General features: G+C 36.6%; 1 protein-coding gene across 4 annotated transcripts in view; it reads right to left on the reverse strand.

Annotated features, from left to right (window-relative positions):
- ATAD2B (ATPase family AAA domain containing 2B) overlaps window positions 1–18,140 on the reverse strand; it is a 120,831-nt gene that overhangs the window by 72,397 nt on the left and 30,294 nt on the right. For all 4 annotated transcript variants that reach the window (XM_070428758.1, XM_070428759.1, XM_070428757.1 and 1 more), the window contains exons 6-12: window positions 18,032–18,140; window positions 14,603–14,719; window positions 12,426–12,501; window positions 7,902–8,000; window positions 5,200–5,311; window positions 2,895–3,010; window positions 811–985 (exon numbers count right to left, since the gene is read on the reverse strand). In XM_070428758.1, coding sequence (XP_070284859.1) covers window positions 811–985; window positions 2,895–3,010; window positions 5,200–5,311; window positions 7,902–8,000; window positions 12,426–12,501; window positions 14,603–14,719; window positions 18,032–18,140 — 804 coding nt within the window. The remainder of the gene's footprint in view (window positions 1–810; window positions 986–2,894; window positions 3,011–5,199; window positions 5,312–7,901; window positions 8,001–12,425; window positions 12,502–14,602; window positions 14,720–18,031) is intronic.

Here is an 18,140-nt window from a genome sequence, read left to right on the forward strand (position 1 = left end):
TTACCCATATCTTCAGAAAAAAATCACTTCTACTGTCGTGGTAAAAAACCTGCTTCCCTATTTATAGTGGTCTGGCTCTCTAGCAACTTCAGCGTGAAATTATAGCTAATTTGCCTACAAACGTCAGGTGGTCATAATAATCTGGCCACTCAGTGTATATAAATAGTAAAGACAGCCTACACAATATTCATTCACCTTAATCTCTTATTTTTTTAAATAAATTTTATTGATTTTTAGAGAAAGAGGGAGAAAGAGAGAAACATCAATCAGTAGCCTCTCACATACACCCCAACTGGAAATCAAACCCACAACCACGGCATGTGCCCTGACCGGAATTGAACCTGCCACCCCTCAGTGAATGGGACAACACTCCAACCAACTGAACCACACTGGTCATGGCTCACCTTATTCTTTTAAAAGCATTCATTTATTACTGAATTCTTTCAGCACCACATTTACAACTGATGAAAATAAATATTATGCTGTTTTGTTTGATTTCATATTAAGCTTTTTATGTTATTTCCTAAATTAGATTACAATCTAATGATAAATATGTTATAACCAGGGTTCCCAAAAGCACCTAATGTAGTATTAGGTGCTTAGTAGCCACCTCAATAAATGTGTTGTGAGTCAACTTAAATTTGTACTGGTAAAACTGCTATTAAATACCTCTATGCCATTCAAATTCAGATTATTGGTCCTAAATTTCATATACTGATTGGAGAATACGCCTCCTCGAGAACAGTTTGTATTTACAGACTAAGTGCATTAAATATGATATTAAAGAAGATATTCTCTGATTTTATTTACCTGATCAAAAAGAAGCCTAAGTTGCCGTTCTGATTCACCCACCCACTTGCTCAAACAGTCTGCTCCTTTTCGCATAAAAAAAGCCACCTTTTTGTCTCCTTGACTGCACTCATTAGCTAGTGCTCTGGCAACCAAGGTTTTACCTGTGCCAGGAGGTCCATAAAACAAACAGCCCCTAGAGGAATAAAAATTAATAAATGTTATCACCAACACTAATAACCAATATAAAAGGATACATCTCTCATATAATTGTGTATTAATATATCATTATTAGACACGAATAAAACTTTTGTAGTACATAGACAAATGCTTCCCTTTGCTGAGTGTCCTCAAGGATGTTCTAAAACAGCCGTGGGCAAACTACGACCCGCGGGCCAGATACGGCCCGTTTGAAATGAATAAAACTAAAAAAAAAAAAGACTGTACCCTTTTATGTAATGATGTTTACTTTGAATTTATATTAGTTCACACAAACACTCCATCCATGCTTTTGTTCCGGCCCTCCGGTCCAGTTTAAGAACCCATTGTGGCCTCGAGTCAAAAAGTTTGCCCACCCCTGTTCTAAAAGCACCAAGCTTTGATAGGCCAAAAAATAAAGTTAAATCAGAACAGAGAGTAATTTGGCAAGATATATTAAAATTTTAAATGTTTTTCCCTGTGACCCACAAATTTTACATCTTAGAATATGTCATATAGAAATACTGAAAAGAATGTTATTTTTAAAAAAAATTTTTAATGTATTTTTATTTATTTCAGAAAGGAAGGCAGAGGAAGAGAGAGATAGGAACATCAATGATGAGAGAGTATCACTGATCAGATGCCTCCTGCATGCCCCCCACTGGGGATCAAGACTGCAACCCGGGCATATGCCCTGGCCTGGTCAACACTTAACCACTGAGCCACGCCGGCCAGGCTAAAAATTTTTAAATGGATGTTCAACAGAGCAGATTCTAATTGTGAAAACTAAAAAAAATTAAATGCCATTTATTAATAAGGAACAGATATGCTGTTACATCTATAAAATAAAACACTAGTATAGTATAATAATATGTACATTAGTAATATGGAAGGTGTCTAGAATATATTATAGAGTAAAAAGGTTATGTAAGAGTATTGTTGAATAATCTCATTTATATTAAAACTTTACATGTGCATAATATAGACAAAACATAAATTTAATATATGCACAGATGTATAAAAGAAATCTAAAAAATATACAAAATTGTTCACCCCTAAAGAGTAGAACTACTTTCTGCTTGTGACACTTGCTCCTTATAATTCTGTTTTGTTTCTCCCAAGGCTATACTAACAGTAATAATTATTTTTAAAATTCAATTTATATCATATAAAAAACAAATAAATTGCTATCATGATTTTTAAAAGCCAATGTAGAATTATAGGCTAACTTTTTAAATGACTCAAATAGAAGATGACTCTTTTTTCTAATTTATCTTTATTGTTAAAAGTATTACAGATGTCTCCTGAAGATGACTCTTCAATAGATTTTCTACATCCTTAAACACATGGAAAATAAATTAGAAACAAATATGAATAAAAACCTCCTACTAAATAAAAAGGAACATTTAGCAGTTTAAATCTAACAGTCTATAAATATACATCTTCAGAATATTTTATTCTGCCCAATTTCCTTTAAAACAATTTCTTAGCCTTTTTCTAATATTTAATCACCTCATGATCAACCACAATTAAAATGATCATGAAAATAAATTATCAAGCTTAACATTTCAAAAATACGCATCAAGTCAAATAAACACTTCACTGAAATTGTGCTTCCAAAGAGTAAACAACACAGAGCATCAAACTCAATGCTATTAGAAAGCCAAATCAAGGAAAATATCTGGGCAACTCACTTGTATATTAAAGACCTGATTTGTGCCTGACCCTTAAATGCTAAGGTGTAAATTTCAAGAGCATAGTACCACAGCCTTAAGAGCACTAAAAAACAAATTTTCTTTCTTAATTCTTATTGCTAGAACACATCAAATAAATACATATAAAATATTTATATTTATAATCATTTACTAATTGAAATTTGATAAATTAACAGTAATAACAATACTTACCTTGGAGGCTGAATTTTAAATTTTTCAAAAATTTCAGGATATAATAGTGGAAACACTACCATTTCCTTTAGTGCATGAATATGATGGCTCAATCCACCTATGCTATCAAACCGTACCTTGGAAAGAAGGGGGAAAGTTTAACATAAAATAACTGTTTATAGATTATTTTTAATATATAAGGTAGTTTTATGATTCAGAAATACAGGTATGAGCAGAAACTGTTGAATGTAAAGTTAAAAAAAACTTACACTTTTGAAATAAGTGTAGAAAAATAAAGTTGGCAGTAAAACTCAAGTGTACATGTCAGTCCAGCCAAATAATCTATCAGCCTTTAATCTCATAGTAACTCAGGACAAGATCAATGCCCAGTCTAACACTTTAATGGTTATCTACAAGAAATACTATGTTGTGTATGCACGCTAATAATTTAAATGCCTTTCAAAATATCATCTATCATATGCATTCTCAGCAGAGGTAACTTCACCCCCAACAGGGCAAAAATTGGTCCAGGAGTAGGGTAAAAAAATCTTTGCTATTACAATGGTTTGTGACCCACCATAGCTCAACTTTACCTGACAAAAATCTTAATCTTTAACACAAATTTACCTAGACAAAGAGAAATTTAATTTTTGTCATTAGGGGACAACAATGAAAAAAAACAACAAAACAGTTTGAGAAACACTGGTCTACTACAAGATACAAGAGATTATTCCTCCCACCCCTAACAGTTTAAATATCTAAAACAGTTTGCAAATTAAAAAATTGGATAAAAGAAAGTGCTGGAAGAAAATAGTGCCAAAACGTTAACAGTGATTGCCTTTGACCAGTAGGTTCTGGGAGATTTTTTTCCTTGACTTTTTATTCTGTTATGGTACTTCAAAATGTTCTACAATGAATATTTTATTATGATAGATAACACTTAAGTAATCTAGAAAAATAAATAGAGTCTCAATAAAAAACTCTCTAAAAGTAGCTAAATTTTCTTGCATATGATATCATACTTTAAAGAACTAAGTTAACTCTAATTAATTCACAGAGATGCCTAAAATTAACTAGATTCAAGAGAGTAAGGTACTGGTAAACCAAATAAGCAAAGATCATTAAGTAAAATCCTCTGAGAACGTGAACATGAGACTCTGAAATGCCCTTAGGTCCTCACTAATAAAATAAAGATTTTCCCCTATGACTTAAGATTGGAGGTAGCTAACATTTCCTTTTCAAATATATACACAACTCCATTTGATAACAAGTCTATCATGTGAGATCGGTTAAATTATGTTGAATAGAAAGGTTTATGGGAATAATCAAATATATTCTATAATAACCTTATTCCCAAGTATCCTCGCAGAAAAGATTCTACTAACAGTAAGCATCTACCATGTCTTCTAAGTCTTGTCTGTCTTTGTACACCATATACTTTCCTGGGGGCTTATTATCCATTTTCCATAGTGACCTCAGCTATCTTTATGTGGGTGACGCATATCTGAAGTTCTGGCCCAGATATTTCACCTTAATGCCAAAACTAAATACCCAATTTCCTACAAGTTACTTCAATTTGTGATATGTCACAGATACCTAAGCATGTCTATAACTAACTAAATTAATCTTCACACCTCAAATACATATTCCTTCTATTATGCCCCCTACCTCAGAGAATGAAGCCATGCATTTCCTCATCCAGTCTCTTAAGCCAGAAACCTGGGTAAAACATTCAACTTGCTTCTCTCCCTCATTCCCCAAAAGCAACTAATTCATCAAATTCTGTCATACCAAACTCTCTACTGAACTGTGTCAAATCCATATGCTACTTCCTTCCATCGTTACCTTACTTTCTTTCTACCGTGACCATTACTCCAGATTACTAAATTACAACTACTTCTGAACCAGTCTCCCTAATGCCAGTCTTGCTGCCCTCAAACTCATTAACTACATCATAGACAGAGTGATCTATCTAAAATGCAAATCTGATCTGGAAACCTAAGCAGCAGCTTCAACAATAACCCATTGCTTAATCATGGTTTATGGGGCTCAGCCTCATTTCCTAACCTTTTTTCACAATATGCTCTAGCAACAGTGAAATGAAAAAAAGGAGGGAAACTTAAGTAGACATCATATGTTATCAGAGTGTAGGTTCCAATATATATACATACATATATATAGTATACACACACACACACACACGCACACACACACAAATAATGTTGATATCTAGATTTTTCTGCATTTATTGTTTGTTGGTTTAGAAACAAGAAATGACACTTAAAAAAAAAAAAGGTACTTCTAGAAAAACATCTCCAAAACTTACTGATTTATCAATGTTCATTGGATCAACATCAGCCAAGCTTGCACCCACTTTGACACGTTCTCGGAGAATACCACTAGCTAAATCTTCTGTTCTTAAATTCATAGGCAAACACCTGAAATTCATAAAAATTCAAGTTTCACATTTTTAATGTCAAAATAAGTTTAAATCTGTAACACATTTTCACCTTTCTCCTTTTTATCATAAACCAGAAAATAACATCAAAAGACTCCATATTTTTAAACTACTTTCCTAAAAATTTTTCTACAAACCAAAAACAAATTTATCCCCTAGATAAAGCAAAGGTCAATAATCTATTTGTCCAAAAAGGCCAATCTATTCCAACTTAGAAAACTTAACCTGATATTCTATATTATCTATAATAATAAAAACGTAATACGCTAATTAAATGGGACAGCTGAACAACCTTCCAGACGAAGTCACAGCAACAGGGGCCGAGGCCGAGGCAGAGGCAGTTAAGGGAGACCAGGCAGGCAGGCGAGAAATTAGGAGCAATCAGGCAGGCAGGCAAGTGGTTAGGGGCGATCAGCAGGCAGGCAGGCAGAGGCAGTTAGGAGCCATCAGGCAGGCAGGCAGGCAGAGTGGTTAGAGGCAATCAGGCAGGGAGGCAGAGCGGTTAGGGGAGATCAGGCAGGCAGGCAGGCCAGCAGTTAGGAGCCAGAGGTCCCGAATTGCGAGAGAGATGTCCCCCGAAGGGTCTCGGATTGTGAGAGGGTACAGGCCGGACTAAGAAACACCCGTCCCTCCCCACCCCAGTGCAAGAATTTCATGCACCGGGCCTCTAGTCTATATATTTAAAAGGTTAAGTGACCAGTTGACCAGCTGGCCCATAGCTATGACACGCACTGACCACCAGGGGCAGACACTCAACACAAGAGCTGCCGAGTGACAGCAACTTTGCAGAGTGTCCTCTCACACTCCAGGACCCCTGAGGGAATGTCATACTGCTGGTTTCGGCCTGATCCCCACAGGCCAGGCCGAGGGACCCCACCTGCCGGAGGGACCCCGCTCACTCCACAGATGCCCTTTGAGCCCCAGCGCTGCCCCCAGTGCAGACAGCCAGAGAGGGACCACGGAAGGTTGGCTCCAGGGCGTGTCTGGCCCGTCTCGCCCAGTCCTGCCCCACTGGCCACCTTCTAATTAATTTCCTTTCAATGTGCACGAATCCATGCACCAGGCCTCTAGTATAAGTATAAAATAAAATTATAGATTGACTACATATGTACTATAATATATGGCATTAACTGAACTCAAGCTTCACTATGATATTTAAACTTATCCTCAGATATCATGTGAATATGTCTAATCAGTTAATATGACTGAAGAAATTTTTTGCCCTTTTATTCAAAGGAAACCAAGTTTAGACCACATTTTGAGAACTAAGCTTAATCTTTTGTGTAACTACCTTAAAATAAATCTTTAGCTGTCTAAAACCATACATTGTATTATTTAATTTTACTACCCTAAGAAAATATAATCTACTTTCTCTTTTAACCATGGGTAAACACCAAAAAATTACAAACACCCTCAAAAAAGTATAGCTTCTATAATGAATGTAACTGATAACATTTCTGAGTGCTACCTTCTCTCAAAAATATATTTCCAAAGCAGGTATCAAAATAGTTCAGCCGTGACTGGTTTGGCTCGGTGGATAGAGCGTCGGCCTGCGGACTGAAAGGTCCCAGGTTCGATTCCAGTCAAGGGCATGTACCTTGGTTGCGGGCACATCCCCAGTGGGAGGTGTGCAGGAGGCAGCTGATCGATGTTTCTCTCTCATCGATGTTTCTAACTCTCTATTCCTCTCCCTTCCTCTCTGTAAAAAATCAATAAAATATATATATTTTTAAAATAGTTCAGATTAAATAGGCACTAAGTTCTTTTATTTAAACTTAGATTTTTCTCTTACATTTTCTTTCCATCATCTATATAAGAAATTTTTGTCTATATACAATCTACACCACTCCAAACTAGTTTCCAACACCTGCTAAATAAAAACTTGGTATTTCTGTAACAAATACATAACAACAAATTATAGAAATGCTTTGCCAACTGTAAATTTTTTAAATATAATCTATCTTTAGTATTATAAAATAAGCTAGAATATTAACTCAAATTTTAAAGAATAAATTATAACTTGAAGCGCTAGTTATTTACTAAACAAAATACTGATTCTCTTCCCCAGTGAAAATTTTGAGGTTTCAAGAAGCCATGTAGTAATCAGTCACTTAACCCAGTTAGGCAAACACCACCAGAGGCACACGTTCAACCAAAAGTATAACAAATTTTCCAATAAAAAGCCAAGGGCTCCTGACCTAATTTTATTAGAAGCCAAGTCTTACTCTGAGTGCAATCATTATAAGCATCTAAAATCAGCCTCATTGTATGAGTTTGGGATAGAGGCGAGGAATGGAGAAAAATATTGCCGTAGAGGTTGGCCTCTTCCCCGTGGCTCTTCTTTCTTTACTTTGCACACACCATTTTACTGAACACTTATATAGCAAATAACCCAAGGTCAGATGTCTCCTCTAAGAATTATAAGTAGAAACCAATCAGCACATTAGTCTAAAATATGTGTTGAGTATAGTGTTAGCAAAATGCTAGTACAGATAAGAATCTCATTCAAAATGTAAAAACTGTTCTTCCTTTTTTCTGTCAGAGAAAACAACGGTAAAAAATTTACTAACCTGTTTCTCGCTCTTGCCATGCTCTTTGATTTCCTTCTTTCAAAACGTTCTTCATCAGAAGAAGTTGTGTCACTACTATGAATAGCATGCTTCTTTCTCCTATTTAAAGAGAGTAAAGTCCAAAAAGAAAAAATAAAGAAAAGAAAAATAAAGAGAGTAAAGTCCTTAAAATCATTACAGCAGCAAATGGCTTTTACATACATAGTGTAAGCATCACATTTACAATTAGCTTAGTAGAAAATACACACTTCATCCATTCACTCAGAAATAGTTATCCAGCTCTTGCACTCATGCAGTATATATCTAATGAGGTATAAACATAGTAACTGCCACAGAGAAAGAGAAAAAACAGAGAAGGAGAATAGGGAGCCCACAACTTTTTAAATACGGTAGTTCAGAAAGGCACATGTAAACATATAAAATGACAATTATGCAAGCATATTCATTACATCATATTTTACAATAGTAAAAGAGTGAAAACAACCTGACTCTCAATAAAGGACTAGTGTTAAAATTACACTATATCTACAAACATAATACTATGCAACTATAACATAAATGTGAAATTTCACAATACTGAAAAGACAGTTAAAATAAATTAAGTGAAAAAACAAGATGCAGGATAATGTACACCGTACATTTTATGTAAAAAGAAGGGGTAACAATTGATATGTGTATTTGCATATACAGTAGGTCCTTGGGTTACATGGGAGACCCGTTCCTACAACGTAACGCAATTTTCGCCATAAGTCGAAATCCACCTACATAAGCACCTACATCACTCACATGGAGCACATACACAGCAGTAATGAAGTGAAACAGTAAAAAAAATTTAAAAGAAAAATAACAATTCCTGACCTTTACTTGGGGTAAATAAATAATAAAAAACATTAGGCACATATGTACATACGTTGAAATGACGGAACTTTTTTTTTATAAATAATTATAAAGGCAGTGTTTATTAAAATACATTTCATTTTCAAAATATAATCAAATCTACAGACATTGTTTATTTTGTCAACGCCTGTTTTCAAACTGTCCACTCTGGTCCAGGCACTGCTGATAACACAAAGCAATGGAATTGCAAACATCCAGAAACATTTCATTTGGTATTGGAGTGCATTCTTGTTCAATGGCTACTCTCAATTCAGTGACAGTTGCTCATTTTATAGAATAGACTGTATCTTTTAAGTATCCCCATTTTAAAAAGTCTAGAGGTGTGAGGTCTGGTGAATGAGGAGGGTATTCTACGAAATCCCTTCATCCAATCCACCTGTTTGGCAAGATCTCATCAAGGTAGGATCTTAAATCACAATGGTAGTGTGGGAGAGCCCCGTCTTGCTGAAAATAAAACTACTCATCTTCAAAGACCTCTCTAATGCTTAGCATGACAGACTGTCAAAGCAAGTTCAAGTCTGCTTATACATTTTTTGGGACACCCTGTACATACATATATATGAATCTACTAGAGGGCCAGTGCACGAAATTTGTGCACCAGTAGGGTTGCTAGCGGCTGCCAGCTGCCAGCCTGGTACTCCCTCCCTTCCCCCAGTTGCCTGCCACTGCAGCCAGTGGGGGCCTCCCTCCCTTTCCCTGGTCACCCCCTTCCCCACCCCCACCCCCTGGTTGAACTCCCGGAAGAACTCCAGCTGAGGTGACAATTTGCATACTACCCTTTTATTATATAGGATTCTCGAAGGATATACAAACTTTAACAGTGTTACTATGAAAAAAAATGAGAGACAACTAAGCTAGAAAAGAAGCTTTTTGTGTTCATTTCTAAAAATATTTTTGAACCATGGAGAATACATTACCATTTCAGGAAACATAATTAGACAAGATAAAGTTTCAAAAACAAAAAATCTCTTGTACCTACATGTAAAAGGGGGAAAGGAAAAAAAAGGAGCAAAAACTAATTGAATCAATGATGCTTCGAATAAAAGCAATGTATGTCACTTAGATTCAACTCTACTAAGAGACCAGAGAGCTATGTAGCTTTAGAAAATGTAATTGTTAAACTTAACTATTCCAGACAAACTGAATCAGGAAGATAAGTCACATGTAGGATAATAACTATTAGTCAGAAAATAAAAGAAAGAAATGTGTTATTTACATATGGCCAACAGACATATGAAAAAATGCTCAACATCCCCACTCATCAGAAAAATGCAAATTAAAACGACAATGAAATATCACTTTATACCTGTCAAATGGATATTATCAATAAATCAGCACACAAGTGTTGTCGAGGGTGTGGAGAAAGGAAACCCTTGTGTACTGTTGGTGGGAATGCAAATTGGTGCAGCACTATAGATAACTGTATGGGAGTTCCTTAAAAATTTAAAATGAAACTGACTTATGACCCAGCAATTCCATGTCTGGGTATATATCTTAAGAAACCCAAGACACTAATTCAAAAAGATATATGCCCCCCTGTATTCACTGCAATGTTATTTACAATAGCTGAGACATGGAAGCAACCCAAGTGCCGATAGACAACTGTATAAAAAAACATGTGTACAGTGGAATATTACTCAGCCATAAAAAAGAATGAAATCTGACTATTGGCAACAACATGGTTGGACCTCAGAAAGTATTATGCTAAGTCAAATAAGTCAGACTAAGAAAGATAAACATCATATGATTTCACTTATATGAGGAATTTTTTTAAAATAATCCTTTCTATTCTCTTGTTTTGTTTTTTGTTGTTTTGTTTTTAAATATATTTTTATTGATTTCAGAGAGGAAGGAAGAGGGAGAAAGAGATAGAAACATCCATGATGAGAGAGAATCATGGATCGGCTACCTCCTCCAAGTCCCCCACTGGGGATCGAGCCCACAACCTGAGCATGTGCCCTTGACCGGAATCGAACCTGGGACCTTTCAGTTTGCAGGCAGACGCTCTATCCACTGAGCAAACGCTCTATCCACCAATCTGAACCAGCTAGGGCTATATGTGGAATTGAAAAAACAAAATAAACAACAAAACAGAAACAGACGTATAGATGTAGAGAACAAACTAATGGTTGCCAGAAGAGAAGGGAGTTGGGGAACTAAATGAAAGGTGAAAGGATTAAGCCCAGCCAGCGTGGCTCAGTGGTTGAATGCTGACCTGTGAATCAGGAGATCACAGTTCAATTCACAGTTAGGGCACATGCCTGGGTTGCGGGCTTGATCCCCAGTGGCGGGCGTGCAGGAGGCAGCCAATCAATGATTCTCTCTCATCATTGATGTTTCTCTCCCTCCCTCTCCCTTACTCTCTGAAATCAATTTTAAAAAATTAAAAATTAAAAAAAAAAAGGTGAAGAGACTAAAAAATACAAATTGGCCCTAGCCAGCACTGCTCAACTGTTAGAGCACTGGAGGGTCATGAGTTCGATTCCCTGTCACAGGCACATACCTGCGTTGTAGGTTCAACCCCAACCCTAGTTGGGGCACATGTAGGAGGCAACCAATTGATGTTTCTCTCTCTATCCTCTTTCCTCCTTCCCTTCCACTCTTTTTAAAATCAATGGGGAAAAATGTCCTCAGATAAGGACTAAAAAAAAGAAGTATAAATTGGTAGTTATAAAATAGTCATAGGGATGTTAAGTACAGCATTGGGAATATAGTCAATAATCTACATATATAAAGGCTAAGCGACAGGCCAGTAGGTATGACGCACACTGACCACCAGGGGGCAGACGCTCAACAAGGAGCTGCCGAACTGCGGTGACTTGTCAGTGGCGGTTCTCAGGTGACCCACCCGGGAACCAGAGAGGAGGAAGCCCAATTCCTCGCAGGGCCGCGTGATTCCTCCACCTGCGACTGTGGGTTATGTTGTTGCTGGGGCACTATCAGCCCCGAATCTGGTTTACTGCACACTTGCATTTGCGTTCCACACCTTGTACAACAGCAACTTTGCAGAGTGCCCTCTCGCACTCCGGGACCCCTCAGGGGATGTCAGAGAGCCAGTTTTGGCCCGATCCCCGCAGGCCAGGCCGAGGGGCTCCACTTGCCAGAGGGACCCTGTTCACTCCATAGATGCCCTTCGAGCCACCACTGCCCTACAAGCCGCCACCGCCCCAGGTGTGGCTGGCTGGAGAGGGGTCGTGGGAGGTTGGCTCCAGGGTGTGTCCAGCCTGTCTTACCCAGTCACACCCCGCTGGCCACCTTCTAATTAATTTCCTTTCAATGTGCATGAATCCGTGCACCGGGCCACTAGTATTGTAATAACTACATATGATGCCAAATGGGTACCTGAGTTATCGGGACAGGGGAAGGGGCTCACTTAAAATTTATGTAACTGTCTAACCACTATGCTGTACACCTAAAACTAATATAAAATATATCAAATATCAACTATAATAGAGAAATAAAATGGAAAAAGAAAGAAAAATACTATTTAGTCCCTCAATAGAATTATCATTTACACTATCAATACCTATACTGTAATTATAAGCTATTACATTATGTATGATTTAAAGGACATATATAAATGACAGATGTAAATATTTCTTCCTTTCAAAAACCAACAGAACATACCTGATATGGCTTCTTCTTGCTGGAGATCTGTGAATATCAAACAGCGTGTTTTCCCTCTTTTTTTGATGAGCTGGTACTTTAAAAAAAAAAAACAGGATAACATAGAAATAACTAATAATAAAAATCATAAGTTGATATATTAAAGGAGTAAAAAAAAACTTGTATTAAATTGATAAATTGGAGTTCTTAAAAATTACAAAATTCTGCTCTTTGAAAGACACGATGAAGAAAATAAAAAATAAAAAAAACAAGTTGTAGACTGAGAAAATATGTACAAATCACATATCTGATAAAGGACTGATATCCAGAACACATGAGGAACTCTCAAAACTTAATAAGAAAATAAACAACTCAACTGAAAAATGCATTAGATTTGAACAGACACTTCACCAGAGATAACATTGGCAAATCATCACATAAAAAGATACTCAACATCATTGGTCATTAGGGAAATATAAATTAGAACTACAATAAATGCATATTAGAGTTAATTTTAAAAATGACTAAACCAAGTGTTGGCAAAAATATGGACCAACTAGAATTCTCATATACTCTCTGAGTAAGAGGTAAGTGATGCAATCACTTTGGAAAACAGTGGGCAATTTCTTGGAAAATTAAATATAAGAAAAATTAAAGCATTTGTTTAAACAATGATTTGCACATGAATGTTCATAACAACTTCATTTATAATAGTCAACACTAGAATGTCAACAATCCCAATGTCCATAAAACAAATGAACAGATAAATAAAAGTGTGATATATTCATTCAATGGAATGCTACTCAGCAATAAAAAGCACACTACTGTTATGTTCAACAACGTGGATGAGTCTTAAAATAATTATGCTGAATGAAAGAAGACAAAAAAAAACATACGTACTATGTTCTGTATATAATAAAATATAAACTAATCTATAGTGAAAGAAAGCAGATCAGATCAGTGGCTGCCTGAGGATTGGAAGCAGGGAGGCACAAGGAGGTTAGGAGTAGATTATAAACACGCAGGATGAAATTTTGGGAGTCAAAAAACATATTCATTGTCTTAACTGTGATAGCTTTATAAATATGTGTAATGGCAATGGACTGTAATTCAGTTATACCTCAATAAGTTGTTTTTTTTTAATCTAGACAAATGGCTCACAGTCTTTTTTCTGTCCCAACACACCTCTCCCATTATTAACAGGACTATCTGTGACAGTGACTCTTAAGTGTGATAGATAAGAAGCCTCATACTTGGGCAAGCTTCTAATAAGATAACTCTAATAGACCCCTTTCAGAGAATCAATCATTGTTTTAGAAAATAAAGGTTTTGAGTAAAAAGATCTAGGTTCTTCCTTGAAAGCATTATGCTAAGTGAAAGAAGTTAAATACAAAAGGTCACATACAGGCAAATCTATAGAGACAGAAAGTACATTGGTAGTTGCCAAGGGCTGGGTGTGGGGAGAGGGGGAGGGTGTGGAAGTAACAAAATGTTCTGGAATTAGATAATGGTGATGACTGGGGAGAGGGGAGTGTGAAGTAATAAAATGTTCTAAAATTATATAGGGTTGATGACTGCACACTCTAGTGAATATATGAAAAACCAATGAAGTGTACATATTAAAAGCCAGCAAAAATGGTGAATTTCATGATATGTGAATTATATCTCAATTTTTAAAACTTCAAAGGGAATCAATAGTGGCGGAATTTCCCAAGAGCTGGAAAAAGTCAATAAAATAGTATCTATAGAATTTATTACATGTCCATTAGATTTAAACATTTTTCTTTTCAAAAAAATAATAAAAACCAAACCCCTATGTTACTGGCGAAGCTGCAGCCATGCACCACTTTTGTAACTAAGTTATTCAACTACTGGGAACATAGAGATACTTGCCCTAAAGAACTGCTGTAATTGAAAGTGCTCAATAAACTATAAAGTATCACAAAAACAAAGCAGTATTTATTATTAAGTTTAAGGTTCTTTAAATAAAATGTACCTGCTCTATGTAATTCTATATTGCAACTACATACTTAAATTTTCTTTCCATTGTATTATAAACAGAAGCACATATAGGAAAAGATATATGGAACCTACAAGAGTTTTCATTCTTTTAAATTCAGCAACACTAATTTTTTAAAGAGATGAAACAGAATAAGCTACCAACTACAAAAACAAAGAAGTTATTTAGTGTCTCCTACCTATTGGAGGTGCTTGATATCGATCCACTGTTTTTCTTTGTCTCAAATTATATGGTCTATCATTTTCTTCTCCTTCTGCCTCTTCAACTTCTATATCTCCATCCTCCTCTTGAGATTCTAGTTTCCCACACACAAAAGAAAAAAAAACAGTTTTAATCCACAGGATTGGTGCACTCTAGAACTGAATATTTCTATTTTATTTTTTAATTATTATTTTTTAATATATTTTTGTTGATTTTTAGAGAGAGGGAGGAAGAGGAAGAGAAAAAGAAACATCGGTGTGAGAGAGAAATATTGATTGGCTGCCTCTTGCACACACCCCAATTGGGGAGCAAGCCTGAAACCTGGGCATGTGCTCTGACCGGGAATCGAGCCGATAAGCCAGTGACGTTCAAACAACTGAGCCACACCAGCTAGGGGTTACATTTTTTTAAAATATATTTTTATTAATTTCAGAGAGGAAAGGAGAGGGAGAGAGAGATAGAAACATCAAAGATTAGAGAGAATCATGGATCAGCTGCCTCCTGCACACCCCACACTGGGGGATCGAGCCTGCAACCAGACATGCGCCCTGACCCAGAATCGAACCGTGACCTCCTCGTTCATAGGTCAATGCTCAACCACTGAGCCACACCGGCCTGGCAGGGGCTACATTTTATCTTTTACTCTGTAAAGGTGTATCAATTAAAAGTATCAATTCTGTATCATATAGCATAAATCAGTATAATTAAAAATCAACCTAGCCCTAGCAGGTTTGGCTCAGTGGATAGAACAACAACCTGCAGACCAAAGGTTCAATTCCAGTCGAGGGCACATACCTCAGTTGCAGACTCCTCCCCAGCCGGACCCTGGTCAGGGCTCATGCAGGAGGCAACCAATCAATGTGTTTCTCTCACATCGATGTTTCTCTCTGTTTTTCCTTCTCTCTTCCACTCTCCCTAAAAATTAATGGAAGAATATCCTCGGGTGAGGATTAACGACAACAAAAAAAATCAACCTAGATAGATGTAAAATGCCTTTCCTACAAATAAATAATCAATATAGTTATGTGCTAAATAAATCAATATGATCATATTTGATCTCTTGATTTGCTCATGATTCAGCATTTTACTACAGCAAACTTCATTCAGTGTCCAATTAACCTCTGGATAGGTTAGTATTCAAATACCACTTGGTAGTTCAACAAATATGTTTACAAGATAATTACTAATGTTACAGCAAAAGCAATTTTTGTTGGCAGTATAATAGTTTGGTAGGCCTGTTGACAACAGGTAAGCATGGATTAATTATATTTGGTAAGAAAATGCAGGTAGGAATTGGGAGGAAGCATGAAACAGGCTTCCAGGGTATTGATAATACTATAGGTTATTTCTTGATATTAGTGATTGTTTTATGATAATTCACCTAGCTATAAATGTAAGAAACTAAATTATAATATACATAAATACAAAAAGGTTTTTTTTTTTTTACAGTGGCTTAAAAAACTGTTTGGCTATAGATATAATGTGACATCTATTTACAGTTTAAAATAAAAATCTAATGAAAATTTATAGGCTTATGGTCCTTAAGTACAATATACTTTAGGATTAAGTTTTTAACCACAACTGTCAATACAATGCAATCATATAAAGGCACAGGAAAATTTAATTGCCAGTGATGCTGAGTGAAATAGGAGACTAAAAATTCAAAGGACTTTACAGTTTACTCGTAACATCTGAAAGCTTATTCTAAGTTTTTAAATTTTTTATTATTAGGGTGTAGAGAAAATCAGCAAATAAAATATTACTTATCTAAATAATACTATTAATTATTTATGCCCAATTATGTTTCCTAAATCTTCAAAAATGCTTTTTTTGAAAAAATGCCTGCACAATAATACTATTTACTATGGGAGGAAATGCTGTATGTGTCCAATCTACTTTGGAAACTCCACAAAGACGTTCAGTTAATAAAAAGGCAAAAATCCTATCTAATAAAAGAGTAATATGCAAATTAACCATCACTCCGTCGCAAAGATGGCGGCACCCAGTCCCTTCAGCCCCACGAGAGTCCCCCAGTCCTGGGGGGATGGCCACTGAGAGTGGGCAGCGTGAGAGGTTTGGTGGAATGCTTGATTTGTCGCTGCGGCAACGAGGCAAGCATTCCGCCCTGGCCTTGGAGGGCCTCTGGGCAGCAGGCGTGGAGCGGCCAGGCCCCGCAGAGAGCAGAGAACCACAGGGAGTGGGCCTAAGCCAATGGTCAGCAAACTGCGGCTCACGAGCCACATGCGGCTCTTTGGCCCCTTGAGTGTGGCTCTTCCACAAAATACCGACTTCTGCACATGGGCCACGAAGTTTCAATTGCACTGTACATGCGCGCCCACACATGGTATTTTGTGGAAGAGCCACACTCAAGGGGCCAAAGAGCCGCATGTGGCTCGTGAGCCGCAGTTTGCTGACCACTGGCCTCAGCCATCAGGGCTCCCAGATTGGAGAGGGCTCCCCTGAGGGCTCCAAGATTGGAAAAGGTGCAGGTCAGGCTGAGGGCCCCCCCCACCCCGTGCACCAATTTCGTGCACTGGGCCTCTAGTCATATTATAAATCTGTGTCACCTATACTGATTTTCTCCAAAGGAAGCAATATAGAGGTGCTAGCTGTAACAATATTTGTTCAATAAAGTACCTTCATTAGAAATATCAGTTCTTCATAACTTGCTACAAATATATTAATTACAGAGTAAGAGCAATAAACCTGTTCTTCTCTAAGCTATACGAACAGTGAGAACAAGTGAAATTGCCTAGTAAAATACAAGTACCCTGCATTTACAATACACCAAATCATCTGAGAATCCATTTCAATAAAGAAGATTAACTCCTACAGAATTAATTCCTCTAGATGTACCGGTCATTAATTTATAATCATTGGGGCAAATGTATTATCATCATGTTCGAGCTCCAGCCCTACAAATTTGGGGTTCTTCAGTTCAGAACCTAGACATGCCTCAGAAAAGAACAGTAGTATACTAGTATATTCCTCAGTCCATAACTAAATTTGGGACCTAAATACAGTAATCAGAGATTTAGAGACTATGGACAGAAGGTGATTCTGGATAGAGGCTTCTGATTGGAAGGTACCTAAATACAAAAGAGGCCTGACCTAACAAGCAAATCAGCTCATGGCAAATGCCAAATTAGGACATTAAGGACTATCAATAGCAACTAATAAGATACATTACAACAATGTAGAGGGTACATTAAAGGCACTTTTCCAATGCAGAAAATAAAAACTCGGAATGCCAGTGGAATAAAAATTATTTTAAATTATACAAAATATAGACCTCTACAGCCAAAAATCACCTACTTGGCAATATTACACATATGTTACTTGTATATATTTTTCTTTTCTTCCACCTAAACTTTCTAGTATTTATTTCATAAAGTGTTTTACAAACCTTCTTCTTCACCTTCAGTAGAGACTTCATGATGATTTTGTATCCCATAACTATTTCTTCTCAGTGACTTTCTTCGCCTTTTCACTCTTGAATACATATCCATGTTTTC

The sequence above is a fragment of the Myotis yumanensis genome, unplaced genomic scaffold (genome assembly GCF_028538775.1).
Source record: "Myotis yumanensis isolate MYYU_CA2020_CCGP unplaced genomic scaffold, mMyoYum1.0.hap1 SCAF_11, whole genome shotgun sequence".
In the NCBI taxonomy this organism is placed as follows: domain Eukaryota; kingdom Metazoa; phylum Chordata; class Mammalia; order Chiroptera; family Vespertilionidae; genus Myotis; species Myotis yumanensis.